This window comes from Scleropages formosus, chromosome 2, assembly GCF_900964775.1.
Source record: "Scleropages formosus chromosome 2, fSclFor1.1, whole genome shotgun sequence".
Lineage (NCBI taxonomy): Eukaryota > Metazoa > Chordata > Actinopteri > Osteoglossiformes > Osteoglossidae > Scleropages > Scleropages formosus.
In genome coordinates this window covers 34,187,335-34,202,691 of record NC_041807.1, presented here as the reverse complement: position 1 = coordinate 34,202,691, position 15,357 = coordinate 34,187,335, and the positions used below count along the sequence as shown (strand labels likewise).

Genomic DNA, 15,357 nt, shown 5'->3' with positions numbered 1-15,357 from the left:
ATTTGTAATAAAGCATTTTTAAGCTTATCTGCACCTCATTATCGAAACTCCAAAGATGCTGGAACTGTCTGAGAAGATCCATTCCAGCAGGGGTCAAAATAAGCACAATGCGATGGATGAAGACAACAGCTGTATGCACAGTACTGCTTAAAAGTAAGTGAACCCTCAAACGATGGTCATTATTCTTGTATAAAATCTTAAACTTATAAAATGAATAAATGATTATGATTTACGCCCCCAATTCTGCTTACCTACTTGGTTTAACCAAAGCAACTTGGACTTTGCTTATTTTTGCACCTGCACCACTTCCGTGTTTCTACGACACACACGATTTCCTCTAAAGCAACATATGGAATTGATCATTACACACCTATCGTGTGAGATGAGAAACACAGCTTCTCAATAAAATAGCTATTTTGTGGTAAAACTAAGGGACACAACAGGTTCACATGCTTTCAGGTTCGCATGTCATGCTGTACATCACGCCACCACGCTGTATTTAACACCGATTGAACATCAGCGCATTGTGTTCCTTGGTTCCACGTCCCGTCCCATTCCCATCCTCCGCAGCCCTGGAGGTGAGAGGAGGGTAGCGGACCTGGGATGGTGGCGCCATAGACGTTCTCCTGTTGTGAAAAAAACACGTTTCGCTTCTTGCGAAGGCTCCTGCGGTGCGAGGGGGGCCTGTCTCACAGCTCGGACGGCGGCGCCGGGAGCCTTTTCACAGCCGGAGCCAAATCAAAGGAAGGAGCCTTCCCGGTGTCCCGCGCTGCCTCTCCCTGAAGCCCTCCCCTCCCGTCGTCTCCGGAGAGCAGGCCCGTGAAGTGTGACTTGGCGAGAGGCGGCACTCGGTAATGGACTGAGCGTCTCTGTGTGCAGCGGAAGAAAAATGAGAGAGCGGGGAGAAAAGAGAAACTGGCAGGGGCTATAATGCAGATGGAAACAACAGGCTAGAGCTGTATTCGCAGTGTAAAACGGAGGGCCTTAGGTACGCAGGGGCCTGGTGAGGTCCGCTTGTGGGCGGCGTGACTTTCTGCATTCCCGTGTTACCATGATCTCCAGTACTCCCATGGTATCATCTTCTCCGCTTACTGTACATTCTTAGATCTCGTGTGTTCCTCCTTCTCCGACACCGACACCCCTCCTCCAGCATCGCCGTCTCTCTCCTGTCGGTTGTCTAGTATCTGCTAAATTGCCATCCCCAGTTTTCACCCTCGCTGTGTCACAGCTCTGTGCTGGGGGGGCTCCGGGGGGGCTCCGGGGGGGGTGTCGCTAACCGAAGCTTGGAGATGGATACAGAGCTCGTCCACAATCACTTGTGCTGACAGATCACCAGTAGGAGAGCGGAGAGGACAAGGAAACACAGAAAGGGACAGGTTTAGAATACTGAAAAGCTCAAAGAGAAGAAAAAACACCACAGGTGCAATTGCCTTTTCTATATGCAACGTTCTTGTTAGGCTCTCGAGCGCCTGCTATTCTAGCACTGTTAATCCAGCCCCTGCCTAACTTTGTGACATAGGAATGCATTGTGAAAAACCTCAGCACGAAAAAGGAGAACAAAAACGTCCCGCGCCCTGCTTTTGAGATGAGGACAAAGGGTCCGCAGGTTGTCCGCGCACTGCCTGAGCTCATGTCGAGCGTTTGTCCAATCTTGCGTCCACACCTGGCACTATGCTGGAATGCTGCCTGTGGACTGGTCTGTTATTGCCAGGACAGAAATGAACATCATCCACTCTCTTGGCTGCCTCTGTGAGTAAAGCCTGCGCTGTACCGCAGCGGGAGGGGAGCCTAATTGGCGCCGTCCCCCCGCCGCCGGAGCGGAGCCGACCGGGGGACCTTGCCTGGCCGCTGTGTCGGTTCCTCCGATGGACCTGTCAGGTACCTGCGGATAAGCCCGTTGGCACCACTGGAGGGTCTGAAGCTCCTTGTCCACGACCAGTCGATGCTCTGTGAGGAGGGCGGTCAGCTGGACCGACAGTGAGGCGTAGGCTATCAAAGGAGAGTCGCATGTCATGCTGTACATCACGCCACCAAGACTTCACGGGAGACGTAGGGAAGCAGCCGCCTGGGAACAGCTGCATTCCCACTTGTTTACGTCCAAACAATTATTAATTACTAGGACACTTTTTCCTTAATATCGTTTCAACGTTTAGGAAAGTAAACGAATTTCTTACTAATTTCATAATTTTCTCAAGAAGAACACGCTCTGCATTTGTAAATTCGGCCTCATTTTGGCCAAAATTGACGCAAAGCCAAAATTTCTAAGCTTTCAAATAATATGTGTAATCCTCAAGCAGTACAAAAATGTCTGCCTGCGCTTTCACTTAATATTTTGATTTTGTGCAATTGAGCAGAAAGGTTTTTTATTTGGCCTTAGAGGGCACTTTTTTTAATCTTCTGTTCCCTCGTAAGGAGGGGAAGGAAAAAGGTAAACACCAAGAAACAAGAAATTCTGTGTGAAATATTTGTTTAAACGTGAAAATGTGAAATATATCAGCTTTTTTAAAAATATCTGGACAAACGAAAGACTTGTGCCTTTTACTCCTTATGACTTTTCTCATTTTTTTTCTGACGTTTAAGCAATTAATAAGTGTTTTTGTGCTATCAGTTAACATGATGCAATTGTATGTGAAGCCCTTTTAGTCAGACCATTCTTCCTATTATTTTTATTATTATGTTTTTTTTTAAATTTTTATTATTATTATTACTTTCACTGAGACTGCTGTCTTTGGAAGCTCTAAAATTACCTCTCTCTCTTTTGCTTTCTCTCTTTCTCTCTCTCGCTCTCTCTCTCTCTCTCTCTCTCTCACTCACTCGCTCACCCTGCCCCCCACCGCACTTTCATTGTCTCTTCATACAGGGGCTAAGAAAAAGAAGTCTGTTCCACAGCTGAACACTGAAGGATGGAGCCCAGAAGGTAAGTACCTGTTCTATTGCCGGTATATTCAGTGCCAGGGGACAAAACTTTGATAGTCTACGAGTTACAGCTATGACGGTATGACGACGCCTTAAGATTGACAAAGAAATTATGAAATCTGTGCAATTTCTTATAACTGTGTGCTAAACAATTTCAGGTTCTAAGCACCTTACATAAATAGTGGAGAGGAGGAGAATCTTGTTTTAAACTGTCTAATTCTAGAAGAATTAAAGGGTCGTTAAACGCACCAATGTCAGTAAGTAACCCAATACATTTTACCTTCATAAATACAACATAAAACACTATTTCCACATATTTTTATGTTCATAAAAAGTATGATTCTCTTTGAGTTTAACAACATTATGTACTGCAGCTGTCTGAGAACCATTTCACCTTGCAGCTGCAAAAGGGACTCAGGCTACTGTAGTTAAGGTGTATTTTAAGGGTGAAATTGAATATACATGACTAAGGGCCCTGGGCAAAATGATAAAAGTCGTGACTTGACAGTCCTTAACTTCTGAGAGAGGAGAGTTTCTACGCTCGACACACTTCTGTGAGCACATCACAGCAGACATGACCTCGTAATCCTTATAAAAGTCCTTAATCGTAAATAGAAGGGGTCGGACAGAGCCCTGGTAGAGCGACGAGACTTAAACGAGAACCCCACCCATCCGCTCAGAAGAAAAGTGATTTGAATCTTTTTTGCCATTCTGATTTGCTGGGGGAGTTGCACAAAGCAGAGAAACGACACTTCTCCTCCCAGGGGTACATCAGCTGCTCGATTATAAAAAGACCTTTTTCTATTTTCTGGTGTAACAGCAAAGTGCATTGCTTGTTGACTGTGCCAAAATATTCATCCAGGCTAACGCTGCGGTGACATTTATGCTTTATGAAGATTTCAACCTCTCTGATGCACTACAGTGCACAGTATGTGGTGGGGAGATAAGGGGAAATGGAGCGCAGTAACTCTGATCTCCTCGAGACGTTTTGCACCGTGCATTGGAATGAGTGCGAGGAGGATTCTGCTGGACTTGAGAAACAGCCTCTGCCAGCGTGACATTTGAGGGACTGAGGGAGGAAGAGCGACGGGTTCCAGAGTGTAGTGCATCATGCCTTGAACTTGCTACAGCAGGCATGGCCACATCAGGACACCATAGGTAAGTCTCATGTTAACACACTTGCTTTTTCTACTTTACTGCAATGATTAAAATCCATAAATGATTAAAACGATTATAAGCCATCCATCCATAGACATGAGAAAAGGATATTATAACACTGGCGCAAGGTGCCTCAGCTCGTCTGAATGAAATGAATCATTTGGCTCGAATGCACACACTTACAGATGTATTGTGCAGGTGCTACGTCAAGATTAATCAACAGCCAGCATGACTCTAATCGTCAACACCCAAAATCACGGTGGGAGACTCAATGAGCTGACATTTATGTGCAATTTTCTGAGTGCGCACTTCAGATTGTGAGGATGGATGCCTCGATTAAATACCCCGCCCCCCCCCCACCCCACTGTGATCCACACCTCCGCCGACTCACTTAACACACGGCAGTTTCGTTTTGCCAGACTGCAGACTTTATAAATGCACTGCTGTGAACTAGTGAAACACTGTTGTGACAAATGAAGCGGACTGTCTGTTTCACACAGTCGTACCAAAGTGTAAATAAACCATAATAACACCTCTCGATTGCTGATGGTCTCCTTACCACTGCTGGTTCAGCAAATTAAGCCGGTAGTGGTATCTCAGTGTTACTGCCATAACAGTATGACTATGTTCCGTGTTTTCTTTCAGTGCCCTCATTCTGAATACTTAAAGGGTGTAAGATCACTGTAGCCTGAAAAATGAAATTTTTATACTTGTCAAATGAGCCAACTCACTTCTGTGTTCTCCTGCAATGATTAAATTTGCCTCTTTGCCGAAACTGCTATGCCTTTTAATTTACTCTTGTAATATTCCTCAAAAATATTATTTTGAATTTCAGACATTATTTTCTTTAGGTAAAATAGATTATTAATTAAGCCCCAAAAACATTAAACTCTTGATATAGCACCCTCTTGGCAGCTGTACAACAGATGGTAAGTTTTACATGATTCTTGTAATTACATCCCAAGAAAAACACTGAATTTCAGCAAGTGAATGACATTAATGATTTACATAACAAATTTGACAAACAAATCTTTTTAATAAGGTGTTTACCAGAAATATCCCCGTTTCAGTGTATGTTCAGAAGAATATGTAGTATATCATTAATGGAGCTCGTCAAGATTAGTTTTGATAGAAAATTCTGTATTTTTTTTTTATTCTCATCCATCCAGAGAACGGGATAATGTATGAAACCCTGTAATTGTTGTGTTCTCTACGTGACGGGAGTTCCCAATTAAATATTCCCAAATCGGATTCTGTAGCGAGACGGACCTTATTACTGAATGTGGTCCAGCCAACTCAGCTTGGGTTCATGACCCTAATGTGAAAGCAAAGGCACAGAAAGTCATGTATGCTGAGTGTGACCTCATCTGGGATCACGATTCGAGATACAGCATCCACACCATGACACGAGCCTCCGCCTGCTTCCCTGTAGGTCAGTGTGTGAAGTCGTTCATGCATCTACCATCTGGCGGTGTTTCATTTCCAACTGCAACCAACCACGGTAACAGATAAGCACTGAGTGTGAACGGTTGAAAGACAGTCGGTAGACAGGGTATGGTATGATCATTCGTGAATAGTGCTGGCAAACCCCCTGAGCGGAGACAAGCCATGCTCAAGAAGGCATTACAGGGGATGTATTTGGGATTCATAACCTGTCATCATAGTGATGAGTCCAGAAATGAGGACTGTTAACTAGAAGTTGGCTGCTGTTACCATTTTTACTCATGATTCTGTGTGGGGGATTTTTCTGAAGAAGTGATCGAAATAGAAGCCATGGAGGCCAGGCTTGGGAGGTTGTAAAAGGGTCGCAGTGTGGGAGGGATGGCAAGCTGGGACATGGCCTGAAAATGAAAGGCATGTTTGGAGTATAGCGCAGCGGCTGTGTTCAAATCAGTCCCCAGTATAATCATTGTTTTTTTTTTTTTGCTATCATACTTTAATCAGTCAGGATGAAAACTTTCAAGACAATCAGCTGGTCTCTTCTTCTTTATTATACCAATATAGTTTGCTCTGGTGTAAATTTTATGACTTGTCCCCATAAAAGGTGATTACTTCTGTGTTTTATGGCTTTCTATTCCTATGTGATTATACATGATATCTCATGTAGGGTTGAAAGCCATTGGGCACAGAGTGGAAATGCCACTTGTGGATGGGGACACCTGACCCCTAACCCTAGGGCCTAGCTGCTCCTTCAAAGAAAAGCCACCATCACACGGCAGACACGAGTTTCGCAGAGCACTAACTCCTCGACCAATTAACATAACTGAGACCAAATGTGTGTTCATGACTCATGCAGAACTTGCATAGAACATACGCTCATAAATCACCGGTGTGAAGTTTAAAATTAGTTTCACGATTATGGAGAAGGCAAAGTTAGTTAATCATGTCACAGATCCTCAAGTGCAGAGAAGGTGGGTAGTTCAACCTGTCACAGGTCCATGAATAAGGAGAAGGTGGTCGGTTAAATATTACTAAAAAGACAGAGAAGGCAGTTGGGTGAACACGACACGTCGCGCGTCCATGAACTTGGAGAAGGTGGTCAGTTAAATATGTGACAGAACTATGAAAAGGTGGTTAGGTGAACATGTCACGGGGCCATGGAGAAGGTGGTCGGTTAACTACTACTAAAAAGATAGAGAAGGCAGAGTTAGGTGAACACGACACGTTACGGGTCCATGAACATGGAGAAGGTGGTCGGTTAACTATTACTAAAAAAGATAGAAAAGGCAGTTAGGTGAACACGTCACGGGTCCATGAACATGAACAAGGCGATTAGTTAAACACGTCACGCATCTCCGCCAATATAAAGTTCACGGCAGCAAGCGCTAGGTGAAAGTAATTAAGTGAATTGTACGGTCAGCTAACGTAGTAAGTGGCACCCGGGACTTGTTTCCCCATATTAAAATAGATGCGATATTATTATTTTAGTTTTATGTAAAGTCTGTACGTTAACAGCAGCGGTTTGCTCAGGGGGGGTCTGTGTCAGTCAGTGCTTAGCACAAATTGAGCAACAGGCGCTTCGCTCAGGCAGGTGGCTCTACACAGCTGGACGCTTTTCCTTTTGTACTGGGCGATGGTTTGTAATTCACCGCTTTTGCTTCCTAGGGTCACAATAGTACCATGATACGGCCTTAGCCTCCCCCTCGGTGAGATGGCTGTGCGGTACGCGCATGCGCGCGCGCGCGCGCACGCACGCACGGTCCCGCCGAGGCGTGGCGCGCGCACAGTTCGCCCCTGTCGCCGTGACTCCGACATGCCCCTGTTCCCGCAGGACCCCGCTCGCCTGTCCAAGCGGTAACTCCCGGCGGTGCTGCTGCTGGTGCACGACGTGGCCCTGCCGGCAGAGGGCAGTACGAAGCAGGTGCACGTGGAGCTGCACCTGAGACACATCACCTCACCTGTACGCGCGTGGCGCAACTCTGTGACGCCGAAGAGGAGGGCGGCGGCGGCGGCGTGAGTTACTCTTTACTGCCTATCTGGATGCAAAAATGCTTTCCAGAATGCGGGAAACAAAGTCACGCTGATAAATTTGTCACAAAACCTGCGTCTTGTATGGTAATACCACGGTACATGATTGATATTTGACCAGGTTACTTGCTTAGTGAGTTGTGACCTCACACGGAGACAGTGTCCAGAATGGGCTAATATAATTATATGGTTTAACAACATGCTGCATGATTGGAAGTTGAGTGTGTGCTGAGATGTGTGTTCTGATGGTGTTTAAGGAGAGACACTGACTTTTTTTTGTTCTCTGTCAGAGCTCCCTGAGGCTGTGTGTGTTGCTAATGTTAGAGACTAGTTGGGGTGGGGGTGTTTGGACTGCAGTCCAAGGGTCTGCTGAAGTCAGCACTGGATGACCCAAAGCAGCGGTGCAGCTGTCTCACACACGCACTGAAACTGACACCACCGGTCTGAGTTGAACCCCCATGCCTGGGTGAGGGGTATGGGGTGCAGAACAGGGGTGGTCTCCAGCTCTGCCCATGAGCACACGCGCACGCACACATCCTTCAAGTATTTTAGACACTTGAGGGGTGTCGTGATAGAGTAGCGGGTAGAGCCGCTGTCTTCAGATCCGAAGGTTGCGGGTTCGAATCTCACCCACTGCTCCAGTACCCTTGAGCAAGGTATTGAAAATGACTAAATGCTGTCAAACAGCACCGGGTTTGTCTAATACCACCGTCTTGCTGGTATACGTGACTCGAGTAGCTGCCTGTAGATGTGATTGAAATATGTAGGTTTTCATAGGAGCTGATGATAGAGGAATTTAGGTGACAGGCGTTCAGGAGAAATGGGTTCACAGGGATAGATTTTTAAGACCATTCTAGAATGGCTTCCAGTTTACCGTAAATGCGTGTAGCTTTTTCTTCATAACTTGACATTTTGGATGTACTGTATTATAACATGAGAAAAAAATTGCAGTGTTCTATGACCTTAGTTACTTTGTTAAACCTTGATGGAAAAATTTTTATTCTTTTAGCAGACACTCTTCTTGCCCCAAAGTGATATACAACTCAGAGTAAGCAAAAATTAGTTTCACAATGGAGGGATATAAATGCAGATATGTGATTTTCAAACTGGTTAGTTTTTGCTGGTATTTTTGTATGCATAGATTCCTATAGAATAACAAGGAATGAATGCAGACCTATTTCTATGGAGCAGATGGATTGGAAAAGTGGGACCCAAAGAAATGTCCTGAGAGCCTTCATCAATGTTGAGAGGGTTTCAGCAGTTTTGAGTAAGAGAGGGAGCTCATTCTATCACATTGGTGCTAAATCCAACAACCGTTAGGCTTTTGATTTTTTTTAATACTCTTGTGATTGGGATCATGAAGTTACCAGATGTCAAGGTGTGTAGTGAGCTCTTTGGGATGTAGCGAGTGATGAGGACCTGCAGAGCTGTTGATGCTGTTGTAGGCTGTAACCAGAGTCTTCAGCTTGATACAGGAAGCTAGTGGAGGGGCAGATAAGGATGAGAGAGACATGAGAACACTAGCAGGTCAAATGTAATGTGTGCTGTGGAATTTTGTATTGGTTGGCTTCTTGGTAGAAGCATTAAGATGAGACCGGAAGAAGCTGTAGCAGTCCAGGCAAGATATCACTGTGGCCTTGACCAGGAGCTATGTAGTGTGGTGTGTGATAAGGGTGTATCCTCAGGATTTTAAATAGGATGCACGCACAGGACTGGGTAATTTTTCTCCTCCCAACACATTGCAGCCGAGACTCGGGTCCATTGTTATTCCCCAGTTCTTAATCAATGAAGTGGATGAGATGAGTGAATTGCCCGGATTTGTAGAGTTCCTGACAGGTGGAAGGGCAGGCTGAGAGGCAAAGGATCTTGGCCTTTAAGCTGAGGGTGGCAATCAGCCATCTGAGCTGAAATGTCTGGGAAGCTAGCTGCTACACATCAACTCATCCAATACTTGTATCTTGGTGCTGAAGTGTGTAGCTAGAGTTGTATACAGTAATCTGCCAACATGTGATATCAGACATGCAACCATTGGTCTGTGCCCCTTTCCAACTTTGTGGCTTAGCTAGTTTTGCATTTCCTAGCTTTCACTTAAATCACAAAGTGATTTCTTTGTGGGTATAAACAGGAGCCAAAAAACCAGTTTTCCCAGCAGCATAAGGCAGTTATGAATTTGCTGGTAGGTATATGAAGGTGCATTCAGTGTGGTGTTCATTTAACAGATGCTTTGACTGAATGTTGGGTTTGTATGTTACACTACTTACAATTATTTGCCCATTTAAACAGCTGGGTTTTTTTTTTTTTTAAAAAACACAAACAGTTCAGGTTAGGTACTTTGAAGGGTCCTAAGAGGAGGTAGTAAGATGTTAAATGTGTACAACTGGATCATTTCTACTATATCAGTTTAGGGTAGGTACCTTAATCAGGTATACTGCAGCAGGCAGTCTTTATGCGGCAAAGGCTCTGTTTTTACCGAAACAGGCAAACATCCCAGCAGGGGAGGCACAGAGCAAGGAGCTGTACGTGATGGATGCAAGCCAGCTGACAGATGAGGAGCTCAAGAACAGGCTGCGCCGGTTGGGTGTCACCCCTGGGCCCATTGTAGGTAAGACCGTAGAAGAGATGTTGCAGTTTCTGTGCTGATGCACCTGTACCATCCCTACTAGCAGTCTGACAGATGTGTCTGTAGGCAAGTCCAGAATTTCCATATTGGTCTAGGCTGTAGTTTCATTGATGGTTAGATTGGAAAGAAGACGGTCAAGGTGCTGAATGGGCTCATTACCTGCTAGTCTGATTCAAAATGGTTTGTTGAAAGTTGCTTAATAATAAAGCTTATACTTTTATCCAAAGCAGCTTTCAGCGTTTGCATTTATAGAGCGTTTAGTTATAAACGGCAGTGTTTCACCCTTCACATACCTTGCTCAAGGGTACTAAATCAGTGACGGGAAATGGGGCTGGAATGGGATGGGGAAAATGTAATAAAACAACCCAGTACTGGGGTCATATGACATTTTTGAAGAATTTAAAACACAACCTTATTTTTATGTCCTACACATTTGTTTTGCACGCCCCCCCCCCCAAAAAAATGACTAGGTTAACAGCAGGTGTAATGGGAGTATTTTTCCCCTCCCCTGCAATACCTGACAAGTTGCCTTGCCAATAAAATCTCAAAATGTGTGGTTTATATGAATTAGGAACTGAAGATTCTATTTGTACATAAGGTACAGCGAAACCCTTGGGTTCTCAAGGGTGCCAGTGGTATTTTGTCTTACAGCTTCTACCAGAGCCCTCTATGAGAAGAAGCTACTGAGGCTGTTGAATGTTACCTCAAATCCAACACCAACCAGCACTGTGGACACAAACCAGTACTCTGAAGAGGAGGATGACTGTTCTGGTAGGGGGGTGGGGGAACCCATGGATTATCTCCTGTATCATAAAAGCAGCTACATTGCCCACCCCAAGTGCCAATTGAGTGTTCCTGCATTTAAAACTTCAGACAAGAAAATAATATGGGTAACAAGGTGTGTGTGTGTGTGTGTGTGTGTGTGTGTGTGTGTGTGTGTGTGTCCCCAGGGTCTGAATATGCCGGGTCAGAGGGAGTGAAAGGTGTGGAACAGAGTTCGCTCATTGACAGCAGGGTGAGTATGAGTCTTTGCAAAAAGCCACTGAATGAATGTGCTTCTCCTTATGCTCATCTTTCTGCCTAATGGTGTGGGGGGAACTGCAGCAGCTGTGTTTTCCCTCACACCATGTGTGGTGTGGGGTGGTTTTTAAAAAAACTCAGATGGAACATTCCTCAAATGTCAGTATTTACAGGAGTTTGTGTAATAGTTGGTCTTTAAAGGAATAGTCTTGTTACATCCTTAATCTTCCCAAAAGAGGTTGAAAACAGTTTAAGCTTTTGTTTACATTGTTTTTCAAAATTCATCAAGTCTGTTTCTATGGGAGTGTGGTTCTTATGTGCTTGTTTTACTGCACAGGTTGGGGAGTGCTCTCTTGGTGATGACAGTTACTACCCCAGGTGTTTTTTACCACCTTCTGGACTGGTAAATTCAACACTGACACTGTCCTGAACAAGAACCTTTCTGCCAAGATACTATTGTCATTTCTAAGGTCTTGAAGTCTTACCTTTTGTGGGATGGTCACTCATATTATTGCCTTGGAGTTAAGAACAGCTGAGTTTCTCCTGAAATGCTGATGTGGGTGACTTGTTGCAAAGGGCCATTTCCTGTGTGTCACCATGCAGTGGCAGCGCCATGATCCCATGTTGAACATAAGCTCAGAGGAGGACCCTGGCACCTCAATGGACTCTACTGCAGAAAAGGGCCAAGCACTGGTTGCCTCACCAGTCCTCCCCACACTGGGCAGTAACACCTTCACAGGACCACCTCCTACACAGGGGGTATCATTCCCTGCCTTTCTTCCATCATTTGGTCTCTGTCACTAGTCACCTGGTGTCAGTTTAACACACACTCCTGGGTGTATGCAGGCAGCAGGTCACATGTACATGAATCTCTCGGTGTTACTGTTCATTCTTTAGCATCAACACACTACTTCACTGGAAGATCCAAAATCATCCATATTTGCCTGGATTTTGAGGCACCTTAGTCTACTTTAGCTAAAATCAGAATATCCTGATGCCTTGGGTCACAACTTGTTGGTATCCTGAGATTAGGAAAGTTAATGGAAAAATGTAATGATTTTGGATCGGCCTTCTTTTTTCTTCTTTCCAGGCTCTTAATCCACTCTTACATTTTCATTTTATTTCAACAGGGCTTTTATTAGCAGGTCTTTTGTCTGACTCCTGTCTGTTTATTGAAGGTATCAGCTTCTGACAATGCCACAATCTTTAATATGAGAGACATTGAACCACCATCCAGATTTCCCTCTGACATGATCTCCTGAAAGTCTTGAGTGATGTGATGTGGTCCCTACAGGTGAAGCCTCTCTGCATGTCTTTGGATGGCGGACTTGCTGTCACGACCTCTCTCCCCAGTCAAACCTTCAGCATCACTCAACTGGTGGAGGAGGAAAGTTCCTTAGCTACCAGCAGCCAACTATTTAACTTGTGAAACTGAGCACTGCAATACTGTCTGGCCTGAAAGAATCAATGCATATAGTTTCATGTGACTCTGGCCTTCACAATCTCATATACTTTCCAAATTTCTTACCACATGGACATTTGCTTACAGTTAATGTTTCATTTCTTTGGCGATCAATTTTTTTAACCTGGAAGTCATTTTAAGCATACGTTTCCATAACTGTTAACTCTTAGAAAACCAAATGGTAGGTACAAAGGTTTTTCTTTTCTACATAGGCACTTGTAAACCCAATGTGGTCACCAAGATCCTGCTGTTCAGTGAATGTGGAGCTGCTAAAAATTCTTGTGAACTTTACATTCACTTTTAATGTTTGAAAGTCAGTCTAATGTAGAGATTGGGTTTAGTTTTCCATCAGTCCAGTTACCACAATACCAGTGAACACTAATGTTAACTCTGCTGTGTGCATTGTAGATGGAAAAGAGGAAACCATACTGTAACAAGGTTGTGATGGAGGGCATCACCAGTACCAGCAATGAACAGAGGCTAAGGGACAAGAGCCATGTGGTGAGCACTCCCCACCCCTGGGGGGTTTTGTCATCTTTCACTTGAACATTCTCTGTGCTTTCAATGTTGAATACTCCTCTATAGGTCTTCATTACATTTTTCTCAACTATGGAACTTTTGCTCTTTTCATTGTCGAGAAACCAAACTTCCTTTTATAAGGACATACATTAAAATGATTTGTTTGCTTATTGGCATAATACACTGGGTTCTTAACGATAAGCTTTTTATTTTTAAAAAAAAAAAAAGATTGGAATCGGGAATCCATTTACATTTGTTCCTTAGTAAAGCCAACTACTGTCTCAATCTCAAAACCTCAGGTAAAGTGCTACTTGTATTTATTCCATATTTATTAACCACCTGTCTTAGACCCTGGAACAGTGACCCTGTATATCTTGGAAACAGTGTGTTTTAAAAAAAAAAAAAAAAAAAAAAAATTATGCTGTCGATGGAACACGAGTCCACTACAGAACTTCATATATTTAAAAAAAAAAAAAAAAAAGAAGAGAAAAACTTGAAATGGCATTGTGATTTGTCTGTCAGTCATTGCTCTCCTCAGTGACTCCTTTCCCCACATTCTTTTCAGGAACCCAAAAGGGATGTTTTGACAGAGATGTTCCCAGATATGGTCCGTACACCTACTGGTATCAGGTGTGTGGAATTCTCAGATGCCTTCACGCATTTACTTTGGATTTGGCTTTTTTCAAAATTGCTCTAGGGATTGATTAAAGGTAGTGTGGGTTTTTTCTTTGCCTTGATTGAAGAATATTGTATCATTGTGAAGCACAGGTTACCGTTTATAAAACAGTAATTGCATGTGTAATACGATGGCAATCATGATTCGGGTCCTTTTACACTATAGGGTTATGCATAGTTTTCAGCTGAAAAGAGCTGAAACTAATGGGGCAGCTGGGGGTCAGCTGAGATTAAGAACTAACAGCTTGGTTAATTTTCAACTTCTTGAGCAACACCTGTGAAAATACAGTTCAGAGTTTAGTGTTCCTGGATCTTTCCTTATAGTTGCAAAAAATGCAGGTGCTTCCTGAAGTGTTTTTCAGTTGGACTGACATTGCTGGTTAACTGCAGTTTCTCTACCTGTTCATTAGCGCCACATGTCGTAGACCCATAAAGGGGGCAGCTGGGCGGCCTGTACAGTTCAAATACCCCAGCACTCCATCCAGCCCTGGAACCAAAGAGAGGGAGAAGCTGCAACAGCAGCTTGTCCCTGTCTGGATTCAAATTGTGGTCTTCCTCTTTGTGACAAGCTTCCTCTACCTCATCTACGGAGCCACGACAGATGGCCTGATTAACCCCTTCACTGCTCTAGTCACAGCCTGGAACCACAATAAAGGTGATATGGAGGAGGTTCAGGCCTTCGATGCCCTGCAGGATCCTGCTGTGCCTTTCCTTGCTGGGGAGGACTAACTGGTTTCCATGGCGGTAAAGGCAAATGTTTAGAGCTTATTGAACTGCCCAAAAGACACCCCAAGGTGTCCCTGTATTTTAGTAAGATTTTCATGAAAATGACATTTGGATTGATGGTTGATTTAAAAAGCATGGCAGTTATGTGATCATACAGCTTTGTAATCTGAAATTCTGTTTAGTTGACAAAAAAATGTCTTAAATATATTTAAAGTGGTCATATGGGAGATCTGAGCCAGTCCAGCCTCTTTGCAGAGCAATACCCCTGGTCAGCTGATACTGCTGACTGGTACTGACACAGCCTTGAGTTCATCTCCATAGACATGGAGACCTGAGCTCCAGTAAAGTCTCAGAAGTTAAATTTTAGACTAATTGTATGTAGCTGAAGCCAGAAGGCTGGCTGTTCCTGAAGAGTTTAGGTTGTGCTGTCTCTTCAGCCTTTAATTCTGTTCTTAAAGATGTTATGGCAGTGGCTCACTTAACTGTTTTACCTTTTTGTGTGTGTGTGTGTGTGTGTGTGTGTGGGCTTTTTTTTTTTCCTCTCCTCCCCCTTTAAATGTTATGTAGTGTTTCTGTTGCTTTGCAAGAGGGTGCCACTCTAGCAAAGATTTCTTTGCCTTCGATTTGCAGTATTTTATGCTTTCTGAATAAAGTTTACAAATGAACAGTGCCCATGACTTGTCTTGAGACATTCTGCAATGTAATTGCCACACTTCTGCTGCGCTTGCGAAACATTCATGTGACATCTCTTCTATCTCAAAAGGCTGTATTTTGTCATCAGCACTTACGACAG

The 15,357-nt window shown here is 43.9% G+C and overlaps 1 protein-coding gene across 1 annotated transcript; it reads left to right on the top strand.

Moving 5' to 3' along the window:
* Window positions 1–1,865: 1,865 nt before the first annotated feature.
* On the top strand, window positions 1,866–15,229 carry LOC108940232 (lamina-associated polypeptide 2-like). The gene is made up of 12 exons (XM_029247009.1): window positions 1,866–1,878; window positions 2,861–2,917; window positions 7,346–7,527; window positions 10,021–10,144; window positions 10,814–10,933; window positions 11,113–11,177; window positions 11,520–11,585; window positions 11,786–11,941; window positions 12,477–12,569; window positions 13,053–13,145; window positions 13,729–13,793; window positions 14,249–15,229. Exons 1-12 carry the CDS (start codon window positions 1,866–1,868, stop codon window positions 14,565–14,567), a joined length of 1,353 nt encoding a protein of 450 aa, XP_029102842.1. The 3' UTR covers window positions 14,568–15,229.
* The last annotated feature ends 128 nt before the right edge of the window (window positions 15,230–15,357 follow it).